Source organism: Fringilla coelebs (assembly GCF_963513975.1).
Source record: "Fringilla coelebs genome assembly, chromosome: 1".
Classification (NCBI taxonomy): domain Eukaryota; kingdom Metazoa; phylum Chordata; class Aves; order Passeriformes; family Fringillidae; genus Fringilla; species Fringilla coelebs.
In genome coordinates this window covers 139,455,994-139,479,943 of record NC_140028.1, presented here as the reverse complement: position 1 = coordinate 139,479,943, position 23,950 = coordinate 139,455,994, and the positions used below count along the sequence as shown (strand labels likewise).

At 38.1% G+C, this 23,950-nt stretch overlaps 1 protein-coding gene across 10 annotated transcripts in view; it reads left to right on the top strand.

Moving 5' to 3' along the window:
* Positions 1–23,950, top strand: part of PARD3 (par-3 family cell polarity regulator) — a 443,962-nt gene that overhangs the window by 406,416 nt on the left and 13,596 nt on the right. For all 10 annotated transcript variants that reach the window (XM_084221270.1, XM_084221269.1, XM_084221268.1 and 7 more), the window contains one exon: positions 22,579–22,699. In XM_084221270.1, the coding sequence (XP_084077396.1) occupies positions 22,579–22,699 (121 nt within the window). The remainder of the gene's footprint in view (positions 1–22,578; positions 22,700–23,950) is intronic.

Sequence of the window (23,950 nt, the reverse complement as noted above, 5' to 3'; positions counted from 1 at the left end):
ACATGACTCAGGGGCTCAGAGCATGGATGCATTGCGTTCTCTCTCTCTTGAAAACAGGGAAGCAGAGTCGGGGAAGGGGCACTCAGCTGGGGAGAATTGTTCTTTGTTACTTTCTTCCTCTGTAGATTCTTTTATTGCATTTGGACATGCTGTAAACAAACACCAATCTCTCTCATCTGTCACATTAACTCGCAGGCTGCCCAGCAGTCCTCAAAGTCTCACAAAGGTCGTAACATTTCTTTAATCATATCTAGTTTACTTTTCCTGTGACTGCCCATTTTCCATGCTGTTGTCTTGAAAATAAAGTGTGTGATATTAACCTTTGGGTATTTGATTTGTTGGCATTGCCAAGAGGAAGTTGAAAGCAGACAAGATCACAGTTTGTTGTTTGTATCTGTTGTTCTGAATTTATGGTGTATTTAATTAATCCCATGCTTCGTGTCATCCATTAGTCACCTGAAAAGGCCAGAATTACTTTGACTTTTCAAGGCAGGTGTTTTGGGGACAGGGCTTTTGTCTGAAGTTTCAGAGGTTAATCAGATCTTGGGAAATGCTGATGCTCCTGGTTGCACTGACAAACACTGCTCGGGTACTTCCCACTAAAACTCAAGGATGGCCTGGACACCCCTTTTGAAGTCAAGACACATTTTCCTAATGTCTTCTTGTTGGAGGCCTCTGTGTGAAGGGGAAAGGTTTGTTTTCATTGCAATGTGAAGTGTAGCTCTCAAAGAACCCACGCAGACATTTTATGTAGCCTATCTTGGTGATGCTTGTAGTCTCTGTCTGTGGCACAATGTGTTTCATATACTTTCACCGTATTTTGTGTAGAGAGTTTTAATTTTTTTCTGAGCATTTTGTAGCTTTACACCGTTCCTGGCTAGGAGGTGGAAAAGGAGGATTTTTCTGGAGTACAGTCTTGCTAAGCCTGAGGCTTAGGGTGCAGGGGTTGGTGGATTTTCCTGAGCTTCCAGTCCTATTCTGTTAGATGTTCATCTTCTGAAAAGGAAGACTTGCTTTTATGCACATACTGTTTTCAGACTGAAACCAAAGGAACACTGTATTTCCAAGTATAAAGGCTATGATCTTGGAGGTCAAACTTTCTTTATTTCACTGCACATTCAAAAATTGAATGAAACCAACTTTCTATTTAGATCTCTTCTCCTCAAGTGTTTCTTTCCTCCATAAACTTTCCATCTCTGCATCTTGTGTGATTTGTCCAGTGGTTTGTCTCATCTCTACTTCTGCCTTCACTTACCTTAGTCTGGTTCTCACTCAGTTAAAACATTTGTCTTCACCTTCTTCGTCTCATTTTCATAGACTTGTGAATCTTTTATGAAGTTTGGCTTCTACCAAAGTCCTCTTATATCAAGTAGAAAGAAACCTCTCTAAGGGTCATGTCCTCCGGAATCCTTAGGTATCTAAGGTAAATTTTGCACCCATCATAGTCTCTGTGTACTGATTTTTCTCCCTAGAGTAAAAACTGACAAGCTTTCACTCAGAAATTTATCTTTAGCTGTCTGAGATTTAAGTGAGATGATTCTCACATTATTATTTATAGCTTCTTTATAGAATCCCTAAACCCTGTTCTTTTTTCCATATTTTCCCAGTGCCTTCTCCAGTAATATTGTCACATTTTATTATGCTATTCTCTATCTCCCCTTCAGATTTATGCATAAGTACTTCATCAACCTTTAAATCTCCTGGTATCTCCATAAACATATGTTTGTTCCCTTTCTTCCCTCCCTGAAGTTCCCTAAAGTCTCCTCTATTTTAAATTTGCTTCTCAAAAAATTGGTTTCTCCCACATGAGTTCTCCACAATCTTTTTCACTTCATTTCTGTAATAGGTGATCTGCAGAAGAAAATAAGAGCTGAGAGGCAGAGGTGTCTTGGATAATGTCTTCTTTCTTGCTTTTGTGCCAGACAAAACAGGAATAAGGAGTACTCAGCCGGTTTTCACTGCTGTGCTCTCCTCTCTTTTCCCCTTCCCCAGCATCCTCACAACCCAGTTCTGTTGACTTTCTTCCTGCAGAAGGCAGGTGGTTGGATGCCCTGAAAGGAAAAACCATGGAGCTAAACTCTTGAAGAGCAGATGTGTGTACTGACCTGCAGTAATAGCCTAAAACCTCTAGAAATCCTTTCCCTTTACTCAGAAACAGCTCTTTCACACTATGGCCATTAACATTTGCTTCCTGCAGTGGCCTATTATTGTTTAAAATCTCTGACAAATAAAACCAAAGTCTTTGGGACAGAGTAGGTAGGGGAAAAATATACATTCTATTCAGCAAATTTGGTCTACTGCCATATGTTTTTACTCAGCAACTTCTTTTCCTGACTTTAAATGCCATGGTTGCAGCAGCACCTGCCTGCCCCAGACTTCCCATGAATACTCCTAATCATCTTTGCCTCATTCCCCCTCCATCTCAGACAACCTTTGCTTGCTAGTGTAGAATGAAGCAGGAGGTGAAGTGTTTCTTTCTTGTTTCTCATCTCCCTTACATGCGTTGTACTTGTACAAAACTCCCCCGTTGTTCGAACAGAGGAGGGACAGGTCCTTGTGAAGGGATCAGATCTTAAATGAGCTTCTTTTCTAAATTCCTCTTACCGGCCACCAGCTTCGTGGTGCTCCATGTGCCATCTGAGATGAGGGTTGTAGTCCTTTAATCATAACACACTTCTTTTATCAATTCGGTCAATAAATGAATGATATGAGGTGTCAAGGTTTACAAACCACTGAACTCTGTTCTTGTACACTATTGTTCTCTTACTTGCTTTTCCATTGAAAAGTAATTGCTTTGAGCACCAGAAGTGATTAGGGAAGATGGCACCTTTATAACCAGCCTCAGGATCTCCTTCTGAGGAAAAACTCAGCCTATAAAATGCTGTATGCCTCAGCCAGCAATTATGCTGTTGTAGCTAATTTCAGAAAGCATAAATTGCCTATTACTTCTGAAGAGGATTGGGGTTTTTTCACGAGTGGTACTGAAAGTGGATGCTTTTCCAGTGGATTTTTATATGATTTCCACAGAGTTGTACAAATAAGAAATAAATTATTTGTTTTAATTTCTCACTTTTTTTTCTTTAATTTAAAACTCAACTATTTTAGAATAAAATCTGTTGATGAGCAAAGTTTAGTAAACACTTGGAACCTCCTAAAATATAGATTTTATTTTTTCTGTATTAGAAATATTTCATTATGAAGGTGTAATTGTAACATATTATAATTACAGATCAGGAAATTAAATCTGTTATAAAATATTTTAATGTGTTTAACAACTTGTTTCCTGTACCATGTATCATGGATATGGTCTTCTGTAGCAACTTCTTACTGAATGTTATCTCTCATAAGGCAGTATATTCTTACTTCTTCTTGAATTTTTGTGGTGTACATCATGACATACCTAATTTTGCTGAAAAATACAGTATTAGAGAATAACTGGATAAACTGCTTCAATTGCAATCTATGAGAGCCTGTAGCAATTTGGGAGCACAGGAGTTTCTGGAAGTGATCCCAAATGGAACATGTACAGTTCAGGTGAATTAAAAAGAATGTTGTGATTTAAAGAGTAATGAAGTATTTCATTTTGGTGGATGATTTTAGCATGTTTTCCACCATTTCTGCATCCTAGCTTTTTCCAAAGCTGTTTCTTTCATGGAAGAATTTAGTATTTGACTTTTCACCGGAGTCTGAATTTTGTACTTCATAGAAATTCCAATTCTTAACTGGTCTTAGAAATCAGTAATCTCCAGTGCATATTTCTGAGGCAGGAAATACATTAAAAGCAGTGTCTTTTGGAAAATGGTATGTATAGCCCCCAATATGATCTGTTGTTAACACAATGTCATTTTATGAAACTTGATTAGATTATGTGAAAGAAGTTCCCTGAAATTGTTAAAACCAACTTTTATAGATGTTGGATGAAGAAACTGTGGGACAATACTGAAATACACAGTATTCTGCCCTCTTCCATGCCCATGTGAGGACATAAAGAAGAAAGACTTTCTCTGACTCTCTTCCACTTGCTGCTCCTATTTGTACTGCTGCAGGGTGGCAGTGGCTGTCTGACAGAGCCTCACTGTGTTCCCCAGGGAAAAGGGCCAGATTCTGGGTGTCCTGGTGTGTCTTCCACCACAGGCACTAAGAAACCACAAAGCAGGCTGGATGCATTCATCACTGTCTGCTTCTGGGACCCAGGCTGAGGAGGTCTGACCTCAGAGCTTGTGGCAAAGCAGGAATTTGAGTGTGGCAGATTATTTGTTAGATATGCTTATTTAGATAAGAGGCACCATTGAGTCTTTCTAGATGAAACTAGAATAGTTGTGATGACATTTGTTTTACTGTGCAAAGTGGTCTGTCTTTCATGGAATATTAAAGGGAGAAGACAATGTCAATTTTCAAAGCAGGTCTATTTGGACAGCAGTCAAATCCAAACTACTAGGAGAACAAGAAAATAAAATTGCAGCTAACTGTAAGGGACCATTGTGTTAATATTAGGAAAAAAAGCAGTGTTTGAAATGAAATTGTGAATAGGAAATTCTTGGATGACTGAACATCTGAACAGTTGAGCACAATGTGAGCAAATAACTTTGTGTTCCACACACCAAAGCCTGATTTTATTTTAGAACAGAGCACAATAATTGTTCAAGACTTTCAGCTGTCTTCATGTGACAGGCCAGGTGTGCATATGCTCATTCATGTATGGCACTGTGCATTTCCTACATAATTGTTGAGATCATGCCATTTGTAGGATCTGTAATCCAGCATAATAAAAGGGCAGTCTCTGGGGGCTGGGGGAACTGAAAGAAGTGTATTCCTCTCTTCATAAAAATAAACCTACCTAAGCTCAGTAGGGTTTCCTTAACAAGCATTATTAGGAACTGACTGATCAGCAATACTACCCACCTACATCTGGCACTGAATTTCCCAAAGATACAGCTTTTTCATTATCTTAGGGAAAAAAAAAAAAAACAAAAACTGTATGCTTATAGGGTAAATCCTGCTCCTTTAGTGCACTGTTCAATTGTTCAATGTATAACCTTTTCTGTCAGCTCTCTACACTGGATGCTATGGATCTAAAAAGTAAGTACCTGAACCAGGACAGCAGAGAAGTGTAACAGATACTTTCAAATGTAACCAGTGCTTTGCAGAGTAATTCAGTTTTCAATTAATACACAGCAGCAAAGTACAGTTGGACAAAAAATTACTGGAATTGCACGCGCTTCAATCACCATGAAATCCAGAAGAATGCTGGCTGACCGCAGATGAAATCTGATTTCTGAAATGAGGTGTATTAAACAGTTGCTTCCAGAAGTTGGGGGGACAATGACTCCTGATTATAGAAGGAGGCAGCAGAACGCCTGCCGCTTTTCCCCCGGTTCCCTTATGGGGAAGGCAAGAATCAGGCAGAACCCGTGAAAAGTGACAGCTCGTGTGAAGTCTAATCCTGCTGGTTTACCACTGAGGATAGTTTTAATTTCCAACTGCCAATGGCATTTACTGTTCTGTATATAAAATTGCCCTTAGCTGGTATTTTTTGACTGCTGATGAGCTTTATTCAATTACTTCCTGGATACTCCCAGCTCCTGTTGACTGCTGGGGGCACTGGGGACAGTGCAGCTGTTAAAAAGGGCTCCTCGAAACATGTAAATGAAGGGATGTGAGTACTGGTTCCCCTGCACTGCTTGAAGTCAACTTCTAGCTAGGTTGGTTACCTGGGAAACAGCTGTCAGCACAGTGGAAAGGAATCTATTTAGTGTGGTGGATAGGTGGATGGTTTTTCAAAAAAACAGAAACGGCAAAAAACCCCACCACTGCTCCATAATTTAGGTTTTTAAGTGTATCATGAAAGAAATAGGAGATAGGATGTTCTTTTAAAGTTTGTTAAGAATAAATTATTCCCTGAACAAAATAGTCTGGAACTGCAGAAATGTTTAATTACTGGGAAGAGTCTTTCTATAAGGGATTTATATTTCAATAGTAGCTCATATTTTGTTTGTAACAACAATACTAAAAATAACATTTTTTTACTTGCCAGCTACCTTCAATTAGTATGCTGCAAAAATACCAAAATGGAGAACAGTTTGTTAGGTTGTTGACATTTTTTATCTTTAGGATTATTCCAGTATCAACAGTCTTTAGATCAGTTCTCCACGGAAGTTAAATATTGTTGAATTTTTCAGATAGTGTTTCCTGCACCTTCAGCAGAGACAGGTTAAGATTAGCTTTCCCAAAGTGGTGAGAGTTAAGAATTCCTGGCTTATGCACTGTGCTCAGATTCACTGACCCATGTCATATCTCAAAGACAAAAGCAGAAAAGACAGTGAAATGAAAATGCTGGGTGTCTTGGCACCACTTACAAATTTCTGATGGCCTAATGATAGCAGCACCATCAAAGCTCAAGTTGTCACCTGTATTGTTGTGCAGTTTCCCTCTTTTTAGAGGGGGTTTCATGCTGCTGTTTTGGCAGAGGATAACCACATCCCTTTGAGCTATCAAATGGGTACCAAGTACATGCCTGCCTGTCTTCTTTGTTCATAAATTTTTGCTTTAGCTCTTAATGTTTCAATCTGAGAAGGACTCTGAGCATCTCACCACTGATTTGTCTTCCTCATGTGCCAAATGGATTTCCAGACTCTCATTGCAGGGGTACTTTCTTAGGTTCCTCTTCTACCTTACCTGGGTTTCCTTAAGGCTGTCTGAGGATCTAAATACGCCTTGTGTTGCTACAGAGTGAGTGCAGGATGCCCTAGGGACAAATTTCCATTGAAAAAGCCATACTCCTGCCTTTTCCTCTGCCCCACGTCATGTGTCCCTGACTGTGGTAGAGCTCACAGAGGGATCAGGGCACTGATCTTCCTGAAAGCAAGCCCATTTAAAGAAAAGAATAGAAAAGAAAAAAGAAATAACATGATTTTTCATTCAGCTCTTTGATTTGGATAATGTAATTTCATGAGTGCTTTGTGACTCAAAGGTTGGGACAGGAACATTCTGCTCAGAGAGCAGACCTTCAACATCAGTTCAAAGAGTGAAACACACTGCTATTGTCTTAGGCAGTTTTGAGAATCTTAGCCTAAAAAATCATGTGATTATTTTATAGTAATAATCTCCCTGTCACCTTATTTGATCCTGTAGAAACCAACGTGTCTCTACTTCTACACATAGTGAAATTCTGATTTTTTTTTCAGGACTGTCTTTTGAAAAACTCCATTTAGTCTAACCACTTAGTCCATCAGCTGGAAGATTATAATCTCAATTACCCATGTATCCTTGTCCAAGATCTAATATTTCTCAAGCTTCCAATATGCTACAAAAATGTATCAAATACCATTAGTTGGGAACGCAACTGCTCCATAGCGCTCAGTTTCCATTGCTAGTCTTGCTGATCAATATTCTTAAAACCACAATCCTTAGCTGAAGTTAAATATAATTGTCCTATAGAAAAGATAGGGAGGAAAAATATCCTGGAATCTATTTGAAGGCAACTACAGCTAGCTGGGAGCAGATGATGAGGGGAAATGATACTAGATGAGCACAGCTTGTTCCATGAGTTCATACTTCATGGTTCCAGAAATAAAAGTACTTATCCCAAACACCATGTATATGGCTTTACTTTTGGATCTTTTTTTAAGCAATCTCATGACAGCATTATTGCCTCGAAACAATTAATCCCACCTAAAGGAACCAGGCCTAGGCTGTATCTATTCCTGCAGAAGGAGAAGCCAAATTAAGCAGAAGAGGTGTCTATGAGTAAAATGACACGGCATGAAAAGGTTCCTCCTCAGAAAAGGAAAATTTCTCATGGTTATAAGCATAAGTTTATGTTAATTAAGGACACATCTAGGGTTTGAAGGCTTGAGAAATTGGTATTACTCTACAGAATATATATGATCACTCTTAAGTATGTTGTGCCTGTAACTGCATATTACTATATGCTCCACACTATACTTAGCAAGTCTGTCTGTCAGAAAGCTCTAATTGCTTTATGTGTGAGAACATTAAGCTGCAATAAATTTATATACACAGCTGTTCCATTACTGTGGAACAAGTTTTATCTCCTAATAAATTGATGTTTCTTTTTAGTGTCAACTCAGCCCAAAATTTACACCCAAGAAAGTGAACCTTAACCTCACATAATTAGTTCAGTGACACCAGTGGTAATAGAGGGTATACACTGTACATCTCTTAAGCATATTGATGGAAAAAAGTTTTGACTTCTGTTAATTGTTTCTTGAAAGCATAATTGTGATTAAGAGCAGCTTTAATTGCAAAAGGAAAAAGAATCACAACCTTTAAACATACATTGCAAATAGCACATCTGCATTTACAAGGAGTTGCACCATAACAGGAAAAAAAACTAAAAGCCTTCTTTAAAATAGAGCAGGGGGAAAAAAAGGCATTGTGGTTCTGTGTCGAGTCACATTTAGGTTAATGGAACAGAAGCTTAGACTGCCCTGGACTTTTGATTAATATTTAATTAATCTTCTGTAGAAGACTCTGATTTGAATTAAACTGGGTACTAATAAAGGAACCAATTCACCAAGGAGTTCACATAAATTTGACCTGCCATTATGAGAATTTAAATTAAAACGGCCAAAGTTTTGTTTTCTGCTCATTTTATGCCTGGTCTATATCAAGTGCAAGTAATTTACTAGGAGTGATGTAACTGGAAAAGTGCAACAGGAATTGGTCACTAGTAATAGAGCCATAGCTACAATATGACATGCCATTTGGTTTGTTTTAAGTACCATGAGCTAAAGAGTTGTATTATTCTCTCAGTACCAGCTTTTACAGCTGGAAAAGAAGCATTTAGCTGTACACAACAAAGGGAAGTATAATTTGATTTTAAAAATACCCAGAACGGTTTCTAGGAGTTGCTTATACTTCTACATTGTCTCTTAATCAGAGCAGCATTGAAAATTATGCAAATGGAGTCAATTCCCCAGGTGCTGTGACTTCCTTGACCTCCCTTCCCTTGTGAGTAGGGGTGTAAGTGTTGCCTCACCACTGAAGTAAGTATTGCCTACTGTGAAGACAGGGAGGGGTGGAACTGCCTCAGGAAGGATTCTCCTTTTTATCAATCATGATGGATTATAAAAAGTATCTGTACAACTTCAACAGAGGAAAAATGAGTTTGTAGTTAGCTCACTCACAGTTTTTTCTGCCAGCTCTTTTCATAGTCAGGGTAGATGCCATCACCATCTTGTGTGCTAGTCAGCTCCTGACCTAGTGAGCAACTTTGACGTGACCCTCTCCATTAGTTTGGATGGCACCTAAATCCCACAGAATTTCTTCAAGTCTCATTACCAAATTCTCATTCAGATACTCTGACTTCAGCAGCCTGCTCTAATATCTAATTCATCTGGTGTTAGGTGTCTCCAGGGTAGTCCTGTATAGCTTGGCTCCTTTTGCAGTCAGTCAGTCACTGAGCTGAGCCCACACTGCATGCATTTGTTCTGGGGAAAAGGAACATTTCACAAATGTGTGTGTGCCTCCATTGTGCAAGGGCAAATCTGTTCTTCAACTGTGAAATCTTTGGCTAAGGTCTGGTTGTAGGTAGTCTGTGCAGTGTCTGCTGCAGATGGGGGTCCTGCTATTTGAGTAATGCTTAATGATGAAGAAATCGGGCAAAAATAATAAAAAGTAAATAGCAAAAGTGCAGCAAAATCAGATCTTTGTGGGTGCTGCTTACTAAGGATATTTATCATTCTTTCCTTGCATAGACTCTAATTCCTGGTTTTGGTTTCCCTGGAAAGCAAATTACTGTGTAGCTCAAATAGGAAAATTCGTGGGAACTGAATTTAATATGAGCTAGCAGCATAGCAACATAAACTGCTCTCTGGAAGCTATGTCTTGCATTAATTCTTTTTGGAAATTCCAATAGATACTTTTAGAGTTTCTCTTACCATTTTTATGGGAGAAGTAATTTGTAAAGAAGGTTGGAGCTTACACAAATTATGTACAAGGTCTGGTACTGCTTCTCTCTTTACAGGATCATGGCAGTCACACCTGTGAAAAAGAAATACTATGACCTGTTACAATATAACCCTTGAATTACAAAGTCACTACTACATTATGAGCTTATTTCCAAGATTAATCTTAAATACCAGTGCATTTTTGTGCTGATGTTTCATTAGCCTGCCATTTAACAGCTCATTGCATTAATAAGCCTCATTGTATTGAAAAAGATTTTTTAAAAATTAATTGCAATTCTTATTTTTTAAGATAATTGAAGAAGCTGCACTGAGTTTTGAAACTGAGGTAGAAAAAATGTGGTAGAAAAAATAGTTTTAATACCTTTTAAAAGTAAATGTATTTATTAAAATGGACATAGTCTTGTATATATACCTCTCAGACATTTCAGCCTACTAGGATTTTGCCTAGGGAAGAACGGTCAAAGCCAGTAGTAACAAGTCTTTAACTTGCATTAAATGGAACTGGCTGTGCAGTCTTGCTTATGGTAATAGCTACAGTTACTTGCTTATAATATGTTATCTTGTCTTCTGAGAGCATGAAAGAGCATTTTGTAGGTATGTGTCAAATTCTTCAGGTCAGTTGAGTTCATAGTTATGTAGGCTCACAGTTCTGTAGTCTAATTTTCTTCTGCTGGTGGAAGTTCTCCTTTGCTGGAAATACCCAAAGGAAACTCTAAAAAAGATGTGGAGAGTGTTGGAATGTCAGAGTACAGCTTAGCCTTCTGTCACTTCTTTAATTATACTTTTTCTGGTGTTGTAACAATGAATTCCTTCTATTGGAGAGTGGTTGTATAGGAACTATAGGTGGCCTGATTAGCTATTTCCATGGAATATCAATTGTTGCCAACAACTGTTTGAAAAACTCTGTTTTTATCTCACTGCAAGTGTGCCATCCCGTCAATGCCTTCAGAGTCTTAATCCTGAAATATGAGAGGAAGGAAGGAAAATATCTTAAATAATGAGTTGCAATGGCAACTTTTGTTTTGTTTTGTTTTGTTTTTGTTTTGGGGGGTAGCTTTTCATAGATATTTGTTTACTGTATAGATCAAATGCTTAGTGTGTCCTTTGACAAGTGCAGTCCATTAAATGCTTTATTCATGAACTGGGATCAAGGGATTGTCTCAGTTCTAGCCTGCTCTCTGAAATAAGATAATACAAGCAATTTCTGTTAAGTATTATGGTTTAGGAGAGTGCAGGGAAAAGTAAAAGTTCTTTAATCTCTTTGATCAGATTTGAATGGCAGTAAAATCTTATGCATTAATGCTTAAAATTCGAGATTTTATCAGCAATCATTTTAGTAAGTAGAACTTGAGCTGCTGTGCTGAATAAATATACTTCTCAGTACATGTAATGTGTTGATTTCCCTGGAGTTGCTCCATAATTCATTGTAGAGAAAGAATGAAGAAATAATAAACAACGAAAAGAAGAAACCGAGTGATATAGCTGTAAGTGGACATGTTCCAATTGGTATGATGTGCATCTTTCTGGCAGCCAGGGATAGCTTATCAGATAATTTCTATAGCAAATTGTTTCATAATTAATCCCTGAATTTCATACTGGTAACAAGAAGCCTAGAGCTGAAAATTATTCCCTACTTTTTCCCCCAAAACCGTGATCAGATCTTCACATGTCCATAAATTCTGAAAGATCTGTTGGATTCAGTGGGTCTAGACAGGTTTGCACTAGCTAAAGCTCAAGCCCAGAGATGCATTTTAGAGCTCTGTGCAGGAACTGCCTTTGCTGTTCTTTAGTTAGAATCACATATGTAGCAATTTCCATTTCCATAGCAAAGCTCACGAATTAGAGCTCTCACTTCTTTAATAGCGTTCAGGAAATATTTCTGGTTCCTATGCAGGGACCCATGAAGCGAGTGCAGCAGAAGGTTCTGCTTTACAGCAGCGTTTGTGCTGCTGGGCCTCCTGCCTCCAGTGTCTGAAATAGAATTACAGTACAATTTATTATATTTCTAATCATGCTGTAGAAGAAAAGGCATTTTCATGTTTTATGATCTGAGGCCCTGTACTGTGTGACTAGGCTGTTACATTTTGGGGTATCTGGCCTGTGCGAGTTTGAGCAGTAGTATGTGCTACACGGTCATGTTTGATAGCTGCAAAACTTTGTTTTTGGCACTTGCCACTTGGACCGAAATCTTTCTGATTAAAGATGTCAGGAAAAAAGCAGAATCTTAGAAATCCAGCTAGGTAATGATGACAAAATAAAGTGATATCAGTTTGGATATATTTTTAACAGGATGTCAAAACACATTGTCATCCAAATCCCCAGAGACACCATTATGGTGTCAAAATGAAACGTTATCAACCTAAGACTACAAGAATAACAACGAGAAATAATACTATTGTAACTTTGTAATGTACTGCCAATATCGTGCAAAATAAATTTGACGTGCTAAGTAGAATTACTTACTATATATGTATCATTTCTTCCTGTTTACTAAAAAGCATGTGGCAATTATGTTACCCATGGAAATCTTATAACATTTGCATAGCATTTACTGAAGTAATGTAAAAGTTGAGATACAAATTAGTCATCCTGATGAGACCTTGACCACAAAAACTGTTGTGTTGCAGTCCTTGGTTTATCTCAGACATGCCTATACACTTCTATACGCTTCAGAAACTAAGAAATTTAAGGCTTTTTTTTTTCATAAAAGAGAATTACAAATGGTAGCATAATGTACTCTGTAAAGAACCCTTAAAATTATGCTTAAGTAAATGAGATCTGTTCATTGTATGAACTTTCTACAGGGCTTTAAAAAAGGCTTTTGGCCATATATGGTTATGTGAATTCAAACACAGAGAGGCTGAGCAACTTCATTTTGTTCTAATAGTTTTTCTGCCAAAAGATTAAAGTGTTACATTGCTATGCCAGTTGACCATCACCTCCCACCAGGCATTCCTAGTACCAGATTTCTTAGGATGATTCATTTTCCACCTACCTTGAGCACAATTTAGCCATCTAGAGTGGATTCATCTGCCCTAATATAATTGTCTAAAACTATCCTGAGCTTGTCCCTCTACTCTTCTTTGTCAGTGAAAAAAGTAATGAGCTCTTGAGAGTAATTATTGCATCCAAAGTCAAGTACTGTGATTGCCCTCTGGAATAACTCATTTCTCTGTATTTCCCGTAGGAAGGGTCCAGGTGAGTAGTTTGAACTACATTCTTGCCTTTTAGGTGATTACAGTTGGTTGCAAAAAATTGCATCTTACCTTCTCCTGGTAAATAAATTAGCTTTGCCATAACCTTTATCAGGCTAATTGTCTTGGCAAAATATTGAAGTCACAGGTAAATGTTGTATTCTGTCTGCACTATGAGAGATACATGCTTTAGGGTTTCTGAAATCTGCACTTGGGTTCAGACTAAACAGCCCAATGGCAGGAAATAGTAGAATTCAGGATTTCTAATCCAGTGTTTCAAAGCATAGCAAGACCCTCTGCAATTACTGGGTGTCCTGCACAATACATCTGAAAAAGAATTCCTGAGGAAAAGGCATATTTAGTATTTCCAAGAGGAAAAATAAGTGAAATAACTTGCAAATATCTCAAGTACTAAAAGTTGAGTTCAACCTAACTCACTAAATAACCAACTGAATTTCTAAATAAAAGGTAATTGCTGGTTTTTTCTGTCCTTATCTGGAATTATTTTTTTAATACAACTGTAATTTCGCAGCAATTTATAGTTTTAAAGTCAATCAAGACAGTGTGGTGATAAACCATGATTAAAACATCTATTTACTAAAATCTTCATTTTTAAAGCACAATGCTGAAAAGATTTATCGAGAAATCATTTGTTTTGCAAGGTATAATACTGAGATTTGTTTCTACTCTCCATATTTAATTTAAAATCTTAATTACTTTTTATGCTAATCAGTGTAAATCTTAGTGATAAACTTCATAAGAAGGCAACAGTCGGGTGAATTTAGGCATCAATTCAAGTAATCAATCTTAGCTTTGATTTTTTTTTCTTGGTTGATTCATATTGTGTGCACAGGCACTGAATGATGAAATGATTAACAGTAACTTCTGATTTAAAGTTTAATTTACAGATTGCAACTTATCTAGTTTGAAAAATAAAACAATGATCCTACAATTGTTTGTGTTTTATATAGAGTTTCCAATCTACTCTTATCAAAGGAAGTCTCCTCAACTTTCACCTTAATTTGGTATCTTTAGGCCAAGTCATTTTTGTTTGTTCATTTTTAATGGAAAATTTCTCATTCTGCAGTTTGAAATTAGCCTATAGTTAAAGTAAGACATAATGTAAAATCAATCAAAATATTATTTGAAGATTTATAAGGCAATAGCACCTCTGTCAAAGTACATAACATAATTATAGTATAATTATGTTAGAGGATGGTAAGGACAGGGGAAGACATGTGAACTTGGTGTAATGTATTATCTTTTTTAATGTTCAGACATTTTAAAGAGGTGTCTTAGTCCATAGGTCAGTGTTTGTCTAGCAATGTATTGCTTAATACATTGTAGTTTAATGAATACTTTAAAACAAGATGTTATTTTTATTAAGGGCAAGTGTTCACAAGAGTCAAAAACACTCTATTCTATTTTGTTAGTTGCAACACCCTGGTACCTATTTAAAAAGTGTTTTCTCTAATTAAAGAGAAATAAACAGCATAAAATATTTTTTGGACTTCCAGTATAATTTATGTCAATGCATTAAGCAAGATCTAAATACTTCTAAAGTGAGGTTGTGCACTGAAACAGAGCTAAATTTCTCCATTTACACTATATTTTTAATGATGCATTGTTTAAATAAACTTTTTTTTTCCAAATCTGTTTTCAAATTTGGAACTTTTGAATATGTTGAATAATTTGAATGTCACTCTTGGTTTGTCCTTCAAATGGTGCAATCAGGAATTTTTTTTTCTATTTTTCAATGTTGCTAGACCCAGCACTGTTGGCTAGAGCTGGGCTCTGAAGCAGATTTTAGAGCACAGAGCCCAGTGTCAGCACCGAGCAGGGGTGAGATGTGCTGGAGGGGCTGGGCTCTCCCTACATCACAACATTCACACCTCACAGGTGCTGCTGGCCACGGACAGATGTTCCTTTTTGCAAATCCTGTTGTGTTTAAGAAGTGAGTGCTCCCCAGCTGCTTCTGCTGCCCCTCTGCTGAAGGCTTCTGCCCCCGTGTCTCATCCTGAGAGATCAGAAGGAGCTCTCCCTAAACAGCTTCTAGCAAAGCAGCTGGATTAGCCTAAATGGAAACAAGGTTGACATGGCCTGAAGCCTGCTAGGGATCTTCTGGATGATCCCTTCTGCTGGCACAGGAATGGCCAGCTGGGTCCAGGAGGGGATTTCTTCTCTGTGGGCTTTGTTAAATGTCTTTGTGTTGCTGTGCCAGGCAACTCTCACATTGGCACAGGATAGCCTGTGATGTCTAATTGTGGGTGTTCATCAGACCCAACAGCACTGGAGCCATCACTGTCTGTTGCAATTAGGACAAGAAGATTCTTAGGTCAGAGCCCATTTCTCACCACCTGACTTTGAAGTAATTTTGTATTTCATTTGGAATCAAAATGGCAAATTTGTCCCTTGCTTGATTGCTAGTATTTTTTTAGCTTTCTTTTTTTCATGATTTATTAAATCTTTCCCTGTGTATTTCTGCTATTTATTTAACATTCTCATAAGAAATTCACAATGAGATGTCTTGTATTTTCTTTTAGGTTTTGTGGTATTCTCTTTTTTCTTTTCCTTTTTGCTTTTTTTTCCTAACTGGGAAAGTGCAATACCCTATGAGAACAGCTGTAACAAGTTGTGTGTGGCTGAAAATTGGCTTGGCTTATATCTGCAAAATCTAACAGCTCTAAAGTAAGGCTTAGACTGTGTGATAACCCAGTAGCTGAGTGTCTGTTTTCAGATGTTTATAGCAAGCTCCTAAAATCTCTGCTTTTCCTTTTAGTAGAAGAATTCCACTGAAAAGTAAGACTGGATTTCAGTCTCCGGTGTGCAGGCTCTGACAGGCTAATAAGGAAGAGTGATGGTGGCAATAAAAAGGGTCTTGGGTGCATTCTTCGTATTTCACTGGCTGTAAAATGATGGCCCTGCTACAGAAGGGCCACAGAGGGACTCAAAGTGAAATCTAGTCTGGAAAGTTTGAAGAGACTGTTGTGGTGAAGTGACCTCCCCATCAGCCCCACCTCTCCACACTGTTTATGGCCATCATATCAGAAGCAAGTGCTGAATTTCGAGCATTTGAGGTTACCTTTTTAATGTGAAGAAGTCAGGTGTATATTTTTAATTTTTAATTACTTTGTCTGTTGAAATTATGTAAAATGCTCATCTAAACACAATGTCAAAATTTGGAAATTAATTTTCTTCACTAAAGAAGAAAGTGAGTGCATTTGGAGACTTATGTACTTCATGGTATTGCAGTTTTTACCACTGCGAAGGTAAACTGGAATGACACTAAAATTCCAAATGAGCTGATTCCACATGCATACATATTGACATAAATCCTAAAGTTTAAATCCTGTTTTGATGGAATTACTATGCTGAAGTGTGTAGGTATGTGTAAAGGTAACATGCTATATCTTTCCTGTCACATTAAGCCAATCCCTGAATTTAGCTGCCTTTAAAACCTCCTGACTTTAAAGGATATATAATGCTCAGTGTTCATTTAGTAAATACGAAATGGCAAAAGAGGATGAGTTTTATAACAGGGTGAACAGTAGAAATAAGCCAAAATTTAAAGAGATCTGGGGGGAAAATGTCTGGTAGAATGTATACCCTTCAGCATGCAAGAAGCTGCCCTTGTTAGAAACTAACTTTGCATGCATAATTAATTTGAGCTGCACATTTCGTTTCTTACAACTAGAAGAGAAATTTAATTCAGGTGTTTGGTGAACATATGGGGGATTTACTGTGAATTTATGACCTGTGGTTTGAGTGTAAAAACCCAAGATACTAGCTGATAAAACTTAATGAAGCTTGTGCAGAGAAACTATTTTTATTTGCAGTTTTGTAATTCATACATTTTTTTGTTTTTAACACCTCTTCTCTACCTTTTTATGCCTTATTCCCAATAAATTCTTTGACAGTTAAGAAAAACAAAATTAGTGTGGAATAGGGCTTTTTATGCCTCTTTCCAGGTTACAACCACAGTATATTTGTAGTCTAACAAATCTGATCTCTTGCCCAGCTAATTTTTTTAATCAGATGACTGTAGGAATTCTGTAATCATGTAACAGCTCTCTTATATGGCACTGTCCATGGTTGCTCCTGTTTGTGTACCATGTCTGTATGTGTTAATATCCATGTGTTCATGAAAAATCTGATGTCTCAGAAAAGGACCATATGTAGGGCACAATGGAAGGAGAGGACCAGTCAAATCAGTTACACTAACTTAAGCCTGAGGAGTGGCATTTAGATGTCAAAAAATAAACCACAGAACAAAACAGGAAAAGACCAACCTGCTCTGGCAAGCTGTGGCAGGAAGGAGGGAGTACAAACTGTGCTGCTGCTTGGCCCTCATCGCCCTGCGCTCTGTGGGCACAGTCATCTGTGTCACTGGTGATTAACAAATCCGCTTAAAGTGAGCAAACCAGCAGGCTGTGCATTGGGACGTGCTGGGAACTTCAAGGCTGGTAAAGGGCACACTTTCATTTCATTTTATGTCCATGACTTTTTGAAATAACCTGACAGTTTCTGCTTATTCACCCTCAAGGGCCATCTGAAACAGACAAATCCATCTGCTTGGGGTTAAGCACTGTGGCAAGAAGGTGCTCGAGTTCCAGTAAATGTAGCAGAAGTTTTTATATTAGATTATCACCGCTCTACTTTCTGTTGGGCTGTTTCATCCTGCTCAAGTGATGAAGAAAGGGGCCAATTTTTGTAGGCATTCAGTTAGTCCTGTACTTTGGTGAGGATGTGTGCCACCAACCACGGTGTGGCCACATTGTCAATCCTCAGTGTGATGGAAATAAATTTGTTTCCTGCTCCTCCTCTGTGTGTAAACAGAGGCAGATACAAATTCAGACCTTAATTTTTAATATGACACAGGTAATCTGTTCAAATGAAAAGGAATTTATATCATACAAATGGGTGGTAGTTATTTGCCAGCTTGAAGCAAATAAGAACCCATCTGTGTTTTATTACTGCTATCCAGAGATCTAAGCAGCCGGTCAGGGCGGCGAGGCCCCGGCGGCTCAGCTGTGGGATAGAAGATTTCAAGGTGTGAAGAACACTGTTTGTTTACTAACCTTTTGGTTATTGTAGTTAAGTTGCAACTGCCTGGTGGTGTTGTTAAGACCTTTTTCCATGCTTTTTCAGGCCAATAAATTTTTTCCCAAAGCTTCAGTCGTCCCTGTTCAGCGGCATGTTTGTATCTACTTTATCACATTGAAAATCTGACTGTTTTGAAAGGGATACAGCTCTGCACATCAGTGCATGACATCACACTGAGACATTGCTTAATGATCTGAGACCCTGATGGCCATTGCTGCAACTGCTTGTTCCTGGAAATATATGACAGCCCTGGCCTATCTGAGTCTTGCTTACCATTGCATTTTTAGTCTGTGCTGCTGGTGGTGTGTTATGAAGCAGCACTCAAAAAACAACTGATTGTGAAATGTGCCATCTGCAGATGGAAGGCAATGGGGTGCCAAGTAGAGCTGTGATACAAGAAAGCACAGATGCTTTGCAACCCGAGTAAACTTTGGCCCTAAAAGCCTTTCCTTGAATTTTATTTATTTTAAGAACATTTAACATTGAGAGCACTTTGATAGAAGAACATCACTGGTATCTGATGATAGGAGGTGCTAATTGTCTTCAGTAAATTCACAGCCATCCTGTGAATTTGCCTATTATGCCTATTAAGTAGGCATAAGGGAAGGCTGGCTGGGCAAGCTGTGGTTACTGTAGAGACTTGTAAATCAGTTTTGCTAAAATTTTAAAGCTAGCATAGGTTAAATCTTCAGTAAACTTTGGATGTATTTCAAGGTAAACTCCTTCCTTCCTGCTAGTGGTTCTGAATTCTTTGAGGTGGATCTGCCTTCAGATTTTCAGTGCATTTGAATGAAGGACTCCAACAAAACATGGCACATTTATTGAACTTTTGAGGACTTTCCCCATACACCCACATTGGGAATTTAAGCAGCAAGAACACCTGCAGCCTGCATCCTAGTAGTCTGCTGATATGAGCCTATCTTTCTTGGGTCAATTCATCCAAGAAGTCAAAATTTATTTTGCTTTAGACCAGCTAAGGACACTTCACATGGGATATAATTTGTTTGCTCTGCCCCAAGGGATAATGATGTGACTTACATAAAGATTTTTAGATAAAGCAGAACATCTTGGGATCTGAAAAGGAATAAAGTTAGGTTTGCACTGTTGACTCCAAAATTTTATTGGTGTCAGTTTTCCCTAATGATTATGATTTTTGCATTTTCCTCCTTCTAGAAGTACTAATTGGGAGTTGAATGAGATACCAAGTGGGTGTACCAAGTGTTCCTTGAGTGCAGAGGGAGCGCAGTGGGAGACATAAAAACCAGCAAAAAAAGCACTGATGATAAGAGTAACTGGATGAAGAAAGGCATGGAAAAAAAGAGGTGACAGCATGGCAGCCCAGGACAGAGTTGTGCAAGCCCTCAGTGGTGAGAAGATTAAGGCAGCTGTAATTTAACCTAGAGGATCAGAACAAGGTTGAATTGAAAATGGAAACCAAAGGAGGCGAATATTCTAAGGCCTCAAATAATCTTTTAAGAAATGTATCTTAGTGCTTCCTTAGCTGTCTGCCTTTTCCTCTTCTAAATAAAAAATGTTTAATTTTATTATTATTAGCCCACTGACTTGATCTCACTTTCTGCTTCTTAGAGACTTTTTGAGCTCGAAGAAATTTGAGGAGATACAGAAATGCCTTTTCTTAATTTTGCTCTTTTTTCTTCTGTGAAATAGTTCTTTTTATAATTCACTTCTTTTGCAGTTTTCTTAATCTGAGTCATGTCCCTTGCTTTTCAGATAAAATAGAAATATTGTTAAAAGATTTATCTTCTCTGCCATTATCAAACCTTTAATAAGTTTGAATAACTTTTCTTAAATCAGCATGACTTCTTTTTTCTTTTCATTTTTTGTAAGGCTTTTTTGGCATTAAAATAAGTCCTTAGGTCTGGAGACAAGTTGATCATAAATCCCAGGATCTTCCTTGTCCTTTGTAACTCCTCTCTGCAGTGTCTGCAGGATGTCAAGTTCATGCATTTGCTGTTTGGGAAAAGACACATTTTAGCTTCATGGCATGGGCACTATGCATTTATTTTCTTGCTATTCCTCTGATAAAGTAATTGTTTTAATGAATAACTATCACACAATGTGCAGAAGCCCTCAGGTCTGCAATAACCCTTCCAGTATCCCATTTTGGGGCTGGTGCAGTGTACCCTGTAGAGTGCACAAAGTTTAGTGCAGTACTTTGGAGTTCACCTTCTGTTTGTCATTGGATAAACTGCATCAGTGTCACTTCTGCACTGTGATCCCTAAAATCTGAAACAACTTTGATTACAGAACCCTGATTGTTTACCCACCATCTTGAGTACTACAAGGTGTCTATGGATGGCATTTTTCCAGTAATTTTTGCACAGAAATTCAATGACTTTTCTCTTTCACACATATTCTTATGCCTGAAATTTCAATATTTACTATATTTTTGCTTTTTTAAGTGCAATTTATCATGTAGGAAACACCTGTCTATGTAGAAAGCAGTGGACTACTTGTTTGTTGGATTAACAATAACAGTTTTAAAAATCAACAGACCATTCAAAAGTGTCTTGTCTTATATTGGATTGTGATGAATCCCTTTAAAATGTGAAGTGTATAGCAATGCATGGGAAAAAAACAAGTGGTTGTATAGTAAAGCTGGGCAGAATTTGACAATAAGGAATAAATTTACATAAAATAAAACTGTAAATGGAGATAAGCTGTTTCACAAAATGAAGTTGAATTAAGGAAATAAAATTAGCAACACACCTACAATGAAGTGGAAATCTTGAAAATACCAGTGTTTCATTCCACCTGTTCTAAATTAAGCTTTCTTTTAATTGTACTTTTCAAAATGGTAATTTGCACATAGAACTTGACTTACCCTACAAATAAAGCATTTCCTAAAGCCCCCATTTGGGTTTTAAAAAAGCACGGGGAAAAAAAAAAACTTCTCTAAATTCCTTCCTTTTCTTTGCCTTTGGCTTTAAATAAATTTTGAAAATAAATCAACCCAAACCACTTCAAAAATTAGCCTTTTCCAGAACCATACAAATTTTTCTGTCTGGCCAACCAAGCACTGATAAACTCTATTTATTGGCACTGAAAAGAGTAGGAGGTAATGTCTCAAACATCTACAACCTCCAATCCCCTGCACCTACCAGTCCCAAAAGACATGGAAAACAGTCACAAATGGGCTTCTAGAATTGTCTCTTTTCATACAAAAGAAGACACCGGATATAAATTCGCTGTGTTTTATTGTACCCTAAGAAAGGAAATCTATGGAATTGCTTTCCATTGTCTCTCTGCAGATTTCTCCTTTGAAACAAAGTAATAGATGTCCATTCCTCATCAGCTCTTTTGAAATAAACAACAAAATGCAGGGCACAAGAAGCCCACAAGAATAGATTAAAAAGCTTCTGGTTAGTCTTGATATAGCATATTTGTTTGTCAGGCTTTCTGTGGTTCTCACATTAACATGTTTGAAAGAGGGGGGTTGTAGGGTCAGGTGAGAGCTGCACAGCTGGAAAAAATGTCAACAAGATTAATAAATACCCACTTTCTCCCTTCTCCATGAAATAAGCCATTCCTGTGCATATTTCATTCTGTGCACATGGTTCCGTGTACACCTGCGCCGTGGAGTGTGGATTACTGGGTATTGTGGAAAAACTGATGGTTTTGAAGGATTGAAGGCTCTGGGTGTGCTGGTTTGTATCAGTACCTCTGGGACTGAGCCCTCCCCAGCCACCAGTGTCTGTGGGGCCAAGTGAAGCCAGCTCTCATCCGCTACCCAGATCCATTCCTGCCTATGGCCCTGTCAAATGGATGGCTTTTTACTGGCCCCCAAGCCTTTTAATGCTTTCAGACTGATCAATTTAAAAGACTTGTTAAAAACAGAACTAAGGGATGACAGGCTCTTATTGATTGGGGAAAATAACCAAATTTTATATAGGTAGAGCCTCCAGACATTGTAATTAATTTGATGTGAATAAAGATCGGATAGTACTACAGTTTATTGATCGGGGAAAAGTATCTTTCTTGTTTATTCAGTATCAGAGATCATTAGGACTTTTAATTTCCCTTTATGTTAAGTCTGACGCTACTATATCTATTCTTCTTCCTTCTCTAGGAGTGACATATACTGAAAAGGTGCCAACAGCTTATGATAATTTTTAGAAATATTCTTATTTGTCTTGTGCTTGCAACATCTGAAATTTCTTTATTAGACCAACAGCATTAATAATCTTTAAAAAAGCTAAAGAACTTTGGACTTAATGCCTGTAAATTATTTTCATGTCTGCAGTCCTGCCCTGCAGCAGCAGCCCCTGTCCCAGTCCCAGGGTGGCAGTTCCCAAGTATATTGATCATTTCCATCCTTCCCCTTTTAGCAACAGATCGACCCCCAACAACCACGACCGGATACAGCGCCTGCGCCAGGAGTTCCAGCAGGCCAAGCAGGACGAGGACGTGGAGGACAGGAGACGCACCTACAGCTTCGAGCAGCCGTGGGTGAGTGCGCAGGGCTGCCAAAGCTGCGACGCTTGGCTGACTCCTGCTCTTCCCGGGTGGGTTGGGAGCAGACCACAAGGGAGGCAGGGTGCTCTGCCTCCACGCTTCTGCCCTTGCTGTGATCCCCCTTTTTGGTTCATTGATGTTTACTTCAGTTCTAAACTTCTTCAGCCATCTGTCATGGGTGCAGACAGCAGTATTTGCTCTGTGGTTAGACCCTTGACTCTGGGAGTTAGTGCTTGGATTAGTATCAAAGGCAGTACCTATTGATCTGAAATTTTTAAGGAAAACCAGAATAAAATACATACCAGCAATAAATAATGGAAGATATAACCTTGTAAATGCTATTTTCTCTGAAGCAATATCACTGTGTTTAGTTATTTTCATAAAGGCAGAACTATGTCTTTTCACAGTAAAAGAGAGATGAGCCTCCTTTACAATAGTTCCTCTCTGACACTTACATTAGCTGAGACAGTTCTGTATTGAGATATATGTCCTAATTGATCTTTTAAATCCTGTTCAAACTGATCCAGTAATGTGATACAATTATTTAAATACATGTGCTTATCTTGATTAACATAATTGAATGAATTAGTGCTGCTTTTTAATCAATTACATATCCTGAATAAGGATCCTTTAAATATGAGGCAAAAACTGTAATTTTGTTGAAAATTCCATTATAAAGACAGTGAAAAATTTGTTTGTGTTCCCAAAAAAGTGGAACTGTGTGGTGACCATAGCATAATCTCTCAGCCTCCTCTGAAGCAGGTGAGGGTGGTGAGTTTGAGTTATTGTTGTTCAGCAGTGCCATGCACACAAGGCCAAGGTGGAGAATAGCCAAAGTGCCACCATGTCTGCGTATGAAGTCACTGAGAACAACACTATCAGGATATAGGCTTCTCTTTTCTTGTATTAGACAACATCTGACTTCCTCTGAAATTGAATAAATAATATAAACTCCTTTTTATGAGCAGATGCTTTCAGTTTGAGGTGGGGAAGATAATGTGCTAGCTCATCACAGGAACAGTTTAGCCATTTGGGGTAGTTTGGGGCTGGGTGTAGTTGATACCTTCTGTTACACATATCAGCTACTGTTTGGTTTCCAAATGAGAGATTTCAGCAACATTCTTGGGAAAACTGTGTATGAGAAAAGGCTTGCACTCTTGAAGACTTGGGAACTTAACTACTGAAGGTCATGGGCCAAATTGTTGTATATCTAAATGCCATAGCAACTTAAGACAGTCAGCTTGG